The following is a 10,067-nucleotide window of genomic DNA, read 5'->3' as shown; positions in this document are numbered from 1 at the left end:
ACGCTGTGCAAAGACGAGCGAACACTGCATCAAGAAGTCTGCGCACATCTCCACACAGCCTCCGTACGGCTCCGGGGGACTTATGTATGCTTCAGGGGATGGTGGGGGGGTTCATTGAACGACCATTGGAATGTCTATATTTGGCACCAGGACAGCAGGAGGAGGAGCTGCAGCAGCGCCCTGTGTGCGCGCTTCCAACTGTGCGGTGAGAGCCTCCATCCTGCGATTGAGAATGACGTTCTGCTCGGTCATTAAATCCAACCGAGCAGTGAAGGCGGTGAGGATTTGCTGCAACTCACCTACCACAACTCCTGCTGGCACCTGTGCACCCTGCTCTTCCATTGGTTGTTCAATCGTTGGTTGACGCCCCTCGGAGTCCATGACGTTGGCTGAGATATCCTGTTGTGAAAGTGTAGTAACACAGACCCACAACAGGGGGCATAAATGAACGGACAATAGATGAGCCAAAAAATAACAATTTAATGTTGTGAAAGTGCACAACGGAATACAGACAATTGCAGATTTAGAATCAAGTCAAAGATACAAAGGTGATGTGTGGGCAGGAAGCAAAAACAGTTTAATGGTGGGTGTGTGCACACCCAGCAAACAGTCAGCAAACACAGTCCCTCTTCTGGTGGGAAAAACACCTCCACCTCAAACACAGGAACACAGTTCGTGCAGTCCTTATGGAAATACTTAGCAAGTTTGGAGTGAGGAGCGAAATGCGTCAACTCCTCCCAAAATCCACAAACTCGGCTATCATCCACAACTTGGCTTCTAGCTGTAAGTATATCACAAGCAACAACTGCAAAGGTTCAGACATAAGCAATGTGCATTCGGCACAAAATGGCTGAGAGTTTACCTGAGAGGTAGAACGATATCTCGGCAGTGAGGTGGAGTTGCTGCCCAGCTTTTGTGGAGATGGTGGTGATGAGTGACAGCTGGTGATGATGATGAGTGACAGCTGTCACTCCCGGTTGCTCCTGTGATGCGGTTGCGCCCCCTCGTGCCTGAAGCCCGCACTTCAGGCAGGGCGCCCTCTGGTGGTGGGCCAGCAGTACCTCCTCTTCAGCGGCCCACACAACACGATTTATAATGTAACCTGAATCTCTTTGTTCTGTGTGGTAAAACCAGTCCAACCCAGTTCGACATGCACACTCCAACAAATAACAGACTAAAAGTATATATAACTAAGAATACCACCCTTAAGTAAAATAATTACTTAATACCAAAACAAATAAAGAAAACAAAATAACAAAACAATAGTTAAACACACAAATATATCTAACACTGGCCCTCAACTGTATCTTTCAGAATCTAAAATTTCAAAACTGAATAGATGACTTTCCGTTTCGGCGTATATTTTCCCATGATCCTTTGCGCATGTGCCATCTTGTGTGGCTTTCGAACGTTACCGGACACTGATTCAGTAGTTCGTCAACTTCAGACGTTTTAGCAGTGGTGCACAGATGCATTGTGTGGGGCTGTACGAATCGTGCTGTTCCTAGAGATAATAAGCGACAGTTTTTTGACATTCCAAAGGTAATTAAGAACCAAGGAGCTGAAACTGAACGCAGTAGCCTTTATGGAGTTACTGACAGAATTTTGTTGAGCCACTCAACAAGTGATTCAGTTGTGCTTACTTATGACACATTCTATTCTATTATTATATTCCTTGGAATTATACTGTATGTAACCCCAATATTTCATATATTAATCAGGTTTTATTACGGCCTCGATTTTCACTTTATCACTCCCAACCACAAGGTGGCGCTAATGCACGTAAGCTTTGTTTGCCAAGTTTACAGGAAGAAGACACAATTTGTTGTGACGTCAGTCGTTAGCAGTCATGGCAGAGTCTGCTTTGTTTTTTGTAGTTAGTAACATTCCCGTTGTTTTTCGTTCAGTGGACCTGAGAAATTACTTCAGTCAGTTTATCGAAAGCGGAGGATTTCAGTGTTTCCACTATCGGCACCGGCCGGAGTTTGCCCGGGAGTCGACGGAAAACAGCGATAATGTTGGCGTTGGGACTAAAACGGTGAAATCGTGCTGCTGTGTTGTCTCGGTGTTCGCTCAAGAAGCTCACAGGTTCATCAAAATGTATACGGGGAATCACTGGATCGACTCTAAGGGCCGCTGGCTGTCTCAACGCTGTGTTATTAAAAGAATAAAAGTCTCTTCTGAAAAAGGTAAGTGGGAACGTAACAGGTACGGAGTCCCACGGTGGCCAAAATGAGTAAAAGACGTTTTCAAGTAGCTGTTACCAAGTCAGTTACAATAACAGTATATTTCAGACTTTAAAAATGATAATAACAACAAGTAACATAAGTCGAAGTATTCAAACAGAGCCGACTCCCGACGTTTTTTTATTTCATTGGAATCCAGAAGCGTCCAGTAGGTGTCAGCGTTGAGTGTTCTTTTTGTTACCGACGCCAGAACAATGTTACGAAACATTAGTCTGGTAAAGATTTCCAAACAGTTTTGAGATTTTTGTCACTGATTTGCCCCACAGATGAAAAGTTTTTGTAGCTTCCCAATCTGCACATTATTCATTCTTTACATTCTCCCCTCCCTTTTTGTAAATGTAAACAAAAATGCATTTTAATACAACACACGCTGAAATATTTTTTTTCAAACTTTACTACACAAAATATTACACAAAAAAATAATTAGATTTCTAAATGCCAACAAGTAAGAAAATGGTCATGGATAAATTTGAAATTCATTCGCTTATCCATTTGAAGACAAGGGCCCCATGTTTTCCAGAATCTATCCAAGGAGCCAGCCAGATGACATCTAATTTTCTCCAGTCTAAACCAGTGAGTGTGTGAGGGAGATTATGTGAATTTCCAGTGCGTCACTGTCAGTCTTCTTGCCAACAGAGTAGCTAAAGCCAAATAATCTTTTTTTGAACAAAGGGAGAGATGCGGAGGTGACACCAAACAGAGCACTAAAGGCATACGGCTCGACTTTTCCCAAAACAAAATACATGCAGTGCATTAATTTAAAATGTATAAGGTCATGCCATGCCCAAAGGGAGGAATTGGTGCCCCATTTTAAAATCTCTGCTCACACTTTATTTGTCAGTATCTCCCTCAAGTCCTCCTCCCACAGGGCCTTTACTGAGTTTAATAATCCTGGACGTAGACGATTAATCTGACTTCAAAAAGTTGTCTGAGAAGTGAAAATCTGACAGTTGCTGAAATTATGGGAAAATGCTTTTCTGTTCTTTATGAATATTACATACTATATTTGGAGCATGAACTCCAGAACAGTGTTTCAAAACAGGGGTGTTGCAAAGGTTTTGAAAGCTTGCACAGCAGTGTTTCAAGTTTGCGGTCACTGACATAGTTTTGACATTGTATCATCCCCAGCCACGTCTGCTCTTTCATTCCAGTTTTACTTTGTCCCTCTGTATGTTTTGTACAGAGCTGCAACAATTAATCTGTTATTAATCGACTGAGAAATTATATTAAAAAATGACTATTAAATTAGTTGACAACTATGTTGATAATCAATCATTTTGATTCATTAAAAAAAAATCATAATTCTCTGATTCTACCTCCTTAAATATGATACTTTATTTTACTACTTTCTTTACCTCTGGCAATAAATGTAATCTCTAGGCATCTAGCTATCTAAGGCATCATCTTGCCTTCTGGAAAACATGTGCCACCATTTTCTATCATTTTATGGACCTAGTAACGGCAATTTCATGAGACTGTCACATTCTTTCTTTTTTTTGCATTGCTGCTTTCAGTGGTCCTGCTGTGATCTAGACATCCCAGCAGTTTCTTATTACATCCACCAAGAACGTACTCAAATCATTAGTGTTTATTTATCTGTCTGTCTGTCTGTCTGTTAGCAGGTTTATGCCAAAACTACTGCACGGATTTTGACAAAATTATCACCACAGATAAATATTAGGGCATGGAAGATTCCACTGAATTTTGGAGGTGATCTGGATCTGATTGGCGGGCGTCAGAAATCTCTGATTGCTCTTGTTGCATTGTGTTGTGGAATCCAGATCCAGGTAAAGTTTGGGTCATGGGGTGTGAATCATTTATTTTGAGTCCTCGTGAACCCTTGGTGGACATCAAAAATCTCAGATTGCTCTTGTTCTCAACAGGATGAAGAAACAATGGACAAACCATAATTTTCTTGGATGGCTAGATCACAGCAGGATCATTGAAAGCCATAACAGATGTGACAGTCTCTTGGAATTGTCCTCATAATTAATTGGTTGATTATTGTCTTGATTAATTGATTGATTATGAAATAGTCAATTGTCAGTGCCCTAATTTTGTACTATATTTGCCCACGTGGTGGGCATCGTGTTCTTGCTGCTGCATATTGGTGGAATTCAGGTGCCTTCTGTGTTTTGACGTTAATGCATTGAAAAGTGTCCGTGTGTTATTAAATTTAGTTTTCTTCTTCTTCTTTCAGATGACCAGTTGTTCCCCTATAAAACAAAGTCAGAGCAGCGTCATCGTGTGTCCTTCACAGAGCGTTTCACAGAAGCTGACCTCCAAAGCTTATCTGAGCTGAACCCACCCGCTCTGATGCAGAATGGAAACGTGGGAACACCACTGAAAGTATTCCTCCAGCACATCCAGTCATGTCGTCTGCCTCCACGTCTCATTAGGAAACTGGGCCTCACTTTCCACAAGACCGGCTCAAATCGTCGGTATGGCAACGTACCTTTCCAGTACCAGAACACTCCCACGCTTCCAGCCACAGAGGAGTCTGTTTTCACCGCTGCCGGGCATGAAATATCCGGTCCGGGTGTTGTTGCTGCTCCACTTTCAAGATCGTCAGAATCTCGTGACCACACAGAAAGAGCAGAGACCCCTGAGCCACAGAAGGAAGAGGAGGATGCACAGTCTGATGCAGATGATGTGAGTTTAAATCGAAATTCACTTGTAAATCTAAAAGCATCTTTAGGCTGATTGACTTCTGGCTTAATTTATGTTGTCATCTTTAGGATAACGACTGCTGCGAGGAGTGGGAGCGCCATGAAGCTTTGCATGATGATGTCACGAGCCAGGAGCGGAGCAAGGAGAAGCTGTTCGAGGAGGAGATTGAATTGAAATGGGAAAAGGGGGGCTCGGGTTTGGTCTTCTACACTGATGCTCAATATTGGCAGGAGGAAGAAGGAGGTACGTAATCAAAATAAGTAATTTATTACAAATATTAAGAGCCAGTTTTTTTAAGGATCAGGTGGGCTGTGATTCAAGCCAACTCGGATTTCAATGGAACATGGTTCAGAGATGGAACCTACCAAGAAACAAACTTTCCCAATTTTTTTCTACCGAAAACCAAACGGTGACCTTGCCAGGGGTTATGAAAGTTCAAGGCAAAAATACACAAAACTGATATTTCATTAAATTCCCATCTTTAAAGTGGTTGTAACATTCAGTGCCAACAAGTCCCCAAGCCAGTTTAACTATCAAATTACTTATGGAGGCAAACGCTTTCATCTTATATAAATATTTAGTTGAGGGATCAATGGCGCTGAATATAGTGGGCACTCAAAGTCTGGTCATTTTGCAGAATTGGCAGTTTTTAAAGGCCCATAACCTTCTGTGCCATCAAGACTCCAACCAGATTTCAGTGTTATCAACAAATATAGGCACTACTCTATCAAACGCAACTGAAAAAACATTGGGGTCTTTATGGCGCTGGCCACCAGGGGGCGCCAAAGTACTCAACTTGAACAATTTTGAGGAAGCTTAGTGCCTCCTGGTGGCCTGCGCCATCAGCCTTTTTTAACGAAATTTGCAGGAGTGGATAAACTAACATCTCTACTTTATATAACAGTTTGCAAAATTTTGGGGACTCCTCTTATACTGGTTTGATACCCCTTTTTAATCAGGTCGTTGAACACATGCTCACTAACCCAATTGCATGAATTACCACATGAATGCATGTATGATCTGATGATATTTTGATTCTCCTTCCCTTATGTACAGTCAATCCAATACAGGTGTATTGGTATCAGTTGCTATGGCAACAAGCTTGTGAACATGTCCTGTTCAATAGAACATAAGAATTTTCCTGAAGTTATTTTTCTCGTACCTAAATCCTCAAGTCTGCCGAGGGAAAAGGCAGTTTGAGGCATATCCAAGTAAGTCATGTATGAACTCTTGTACTACAGATGACACAGATCGAGAGTCAAATGTCTGACCAATGACAAATGTCAGACCACCAGGTGGCACTAAAATTCCTCAAAATTGGGCAAGTCGAGTACTTTGGTGACCAATGTTTTCCAAGTCAAATATGTATTTGACTGACCCCAACCAAATATGTATATAAGATAACAGAGTTTGATTCCCTATGTCATTTGATAGTTAAACTGGCTTGGGGACTTGATGGTGCTGAATGTTACACCACTTGAAAGATGGGAATTTAATGAAATATCAGTTTTTGCACATTTTGCCTTGAACTTTGATGACCCCTGGCAAGGTCACCGTTTGGTTTTCGGTTGAGACAGGTTTTGTTGAAATCTGACTCGGCTTGTATCACACCCTAATGTAAACCTGCCTGAACTTTTTTATTGGCTCTTAATAACTAAATAGATCATTTTTCAGGGTTATTAGAAAATATCAATAGACAGTGCTAACCAGAAGACTTATGTGTTGATATACACAATATGTTATTTGTCCAGATGTGGAAATTCTTGCCTAAATGATGTCCACATTGACCTGCTTGATAATTAGAATTCAGACATTTCATGATTATTAATGTCCCTTTCTGCTTTGTGTTTTAGACTTTGATGAGCAGACGGCAGATGACTGGGATGTAGACATGAGCGTTTACTATGATAAAGGTATCTGCTGTTAAACACTGAAATTACCTTAAATGACAGGATAAATAAAAGGATTAAGTTTGAATCCTTTAAATTGGTTTTCTGGAGTTAAACAAAGCCTTTCTTCTCAAAGATGGCGGTGACATGGATGCTCGGGACTATGTCCGAATGCGGTACGAAAAGAGGCTCCGGGACGGTCTTGAAGACAGGTCGGGACACACTCAGATTATTGGCACCTTTGAGATGTTCACAAAGGTAAGAATGATGTTTCCTACTAAGAATTTGTCTCAATTTTTCACAAAGTGTAACATATTAGAGTAAATTTTATTAACATTTTTTTGGGCTTCAGGGTGTTGGCCGACGTGTGATGGAGAAGCAGGGATGGAAGGATGGAGAAGGATTAGGAAACAGTAAGTCTGGGATACCTGAAGCCCTGGAAAATGAAGGACAACATCCCAGATGCAAAAGGGGCTTTGGGTGAGTTGGCGGCAGTCACTGCAGATCTGAATGTGTATCTGGATCCAGATGCAATCTGCATTCCTATGCAGTTGGTCATGTGTTGTGCATGACTTTCTGATTTATTTCTTTAATGATGTGAATTTGTTTAGAATTTGCGACCATTAATGTCGAGAGTAAAGCAGGGGGTAAAAAGAGATCTGGATCAAAACAAAATTGTATATAGACAATCAGACCAGTTAAGTCACTTCTATTACTAAATGCTAATTGCATTAAAAATGACCCAGAATACTCCAAACAAGAGCAATTAGAGATTTCTGATGTCCGCCGATCCACATCACCTCCAAAATTTAATAGAATAGAATAGAAAGCCTTTATTGTCATTATACACAGCAAACACAGTCTGCATAGTACAACAAGATTAGGGGGGCTGCTCCTTAAAATGTGCACGCAGTGCAATACCAGACAATATAACATAAATAAACAACAGTATAACATAAAGAAACACGCGAAGTCCTTTGCTGAAATGTAAAATTGTGTAACATATGGACAGTGCAAACAGTGCAGCAATTGAGAGAGTGCAAAAGGAAACGTAAAACTGTATGACAACTATAGGCAATGTAAACAATGTAACAATTGAAAAATGTGGAAAAGTCATGAGATAGATATGGTGCGGCTCAGTACGTAATATAGTCCGTTTTTAGTGCAGATTATTGTTCAACATGGTGATGGTTTTGGGGAAGAAACTGTCTCTGAGTCTGTTTGTCCTGGCCTGTATGGACCTGTAGCGCCTGCCAGAGGGCAACAGGTTGAAGAGGTGAAAGCTGGGGTGTGTATTGTCCTTGTGTATTGTCCCAACGGGAGGTGTAGATGGTGGAAATGGAGGGCAGAGGACAGCCAGTGATTTTTTTGGCTGTTAATAGAGTCTTCCTTGGTCTAATATCTATCTGTGGTGAAAATTTGATGAGAATCCATGAAGTAGTTTTTTTAACGCAATCCTTCAAAGCCTATATGAAGGGAAATCTTGATCCAGAATCCAGATTCAGATCCGGATCACCTTCAAAATTCAGTGGAGTCTTCCATGCCCTAATAGCTATATGTGTTGAAAATTTTTTCAAAACCTGTGCAGTAGTCTTGACGTAATCTTGTTAAAAGTCAGACAAATAAATAAACGCTGATGATTGTATTACGTCCTTAGCGGACGTAATAAAAGTAGTACAGTATTAATAGAACATCTTTGAATAATGTGACTCATCTTGTTTCTCTCATGTTTTGCTTATTTATGAAAATGGATCTTAAAAATAAACCTTTCCAACAAATTGCTAACTACAAAAATGAAAATAATGGTGTTGACAGAGGTAAAAACCTTAGTTAGCACAGACAGTTAGAAGATTACTTTTCTAATGTTACTGTATACTTCTTCGTTTGCAGGTATCATGGAGAAAAATTGGTTTTGCATCCAGTAAAAAAGCGTCGAACATATTACCACATAAGTACAGTGTATGATGATCCCAAAGACATCGATAAAGGGGATCCTTTGCTGAGACGCCAACCAAACACGAGCATGAAGTACAGAGGCTGGCAGCCAGGGGGCAGTCTCAGATCACGAAGATGACCACAGTCAAATTTTTGTTTGTGTATATATTTGCAAATTCATGTGTCTACTTGGTTAATTAAACATTTCTACAATTTTTATTTCAGCTGTGTTTTGTGTATTAATTTTTCTGTGAGTTTTATTTGTGTCACTGTGATGACAGGTCATTAGTAATCCACATTTGGTGGGTTCACTTAAATGTAATGGTTTAATCAAAGATCTACAGTAATAATCAAACTTCTTTTGCACAGTTGTGTTACTGCATGCTTTTGATTGTGTATCAAAGTTACTACTTTAATTACTTCAGAACATATCAGGTGATTACTGAAGGAAAAACAATGCAATAGAATAAAGCTGGAAACAAGAAGACAACATATGGAGAGAAAGGGGGGTAAGCCATTACAACAGTAAAAAGAAAAAGAAGGTTCATTACCTCTTGCAGAGAAACAAAGACCAATCATAACTAAGAGGAGAGCTGTTAGAATTTTTCCTTCAGCCCCTTGTGATGTCATAAGGTGTGATTCCTATCCAAAGACATTTCAATTTATTTTCATTTATATAGCGCCAAATCACAACAGAGTTGCCTCAAGGCGCTTCACACAAGTAAACATAAAAGCTTAATTTGAAATACTAATACAGTTAAAGGAAATCTTTGATCCATATCTGGGTCATTTTCAAAGTTTGCTCAAGTCATCAAAGACCCAAAGATAATATTCCCGGAAAATTTTATTATAATCCATAAAACACTTTAAGAAACAATTTCACAGATAGACTTCTCCATGCAAATAGCAAAATTCTGCAAAATATCCAGGCGTGTGAAGCCTTATAGCCCATCGCAGGAACCTTGTGGCCACGAAGGGCATTGTTATATTTTAAAATGTGATATTTGTGGATAGGAAACGGCCGTGATAAATGTATATTTCTTAAAGCATTGCTTTAAAATCCTGATACCGATAACCAAATGTAACATTTTTGATGGTGATAATTGAGGAGGGAAGTAGTGATTTATATAGAAAATATGTTTACAAAATCAATTATTATACGGACGTAGGCAAAATAAGACTTGCAACGTGCAAACATCACTAAACTCAGTTTTCAAATTTTAAATAGCGATTTTATTTATTTTAATTACGTTTAAGTGGATTTTATTTTGACACATCAATTTAACCCGGATGTACTTTGCGTTAGCCGCCACATTTAGCAAACCAA

At 39.9% G+C, this 10,067-nt stretch overlaps 1 protein-coding gene across 1 annotated transcript; it reads left to right on the top strand.

Moving 5' to 3' along the window:
* Positions 1-1,837: 1,837 nt before the first annotated feature.
* gpatch3 (G patch domain containing 3) lies at positions 1,838-8,961 on the top strand. Its single transcript, XM_034175161.1, has 7 exons — positions 1,838-2,189; positions 4,447-4,898; positions 4,985-5,159; positions 6,770-6,829; positions 6,942-7,063; positions 7,158-7,285; positions 8,696-8,961. The coding sequence occupies exons 1-7, from the start codon at positions 1,850-1,852 to the stop codon at positions 8,877-8,879; spliced, it is 1,461 nt and encodes a 486-aa protein (XP_034031052.1). The 5' UTR covers positions 1,838-1,849; the 3' UTR covers positions 8,880-8,961.
* The last annotated feature ends 1,106 nt before the right edge of the window (positions 8,962-10,067 follow it).

The sequence above is a fragment of the Thalassophryne amazonica genome, chromosome 7 (genome assembly GCF_902500255.1).
Source record: "Thalassophryne amazonica chromosome 7, fThaAma1.1, whole genome shotgun sequence".
Taxonomy (NCBI): domain Eukaryota; kingdom Metazoa; phylum Chordata; class Actinopteri; order Batrachoidiformes; family Batrachoididae; genus Thalassophryne; species Thalassophryne amazonica.
Note: the sequence above shows the minus strand (reverse complement) of the source record. Positions and strands in the feature narration are given on the sequence as shown.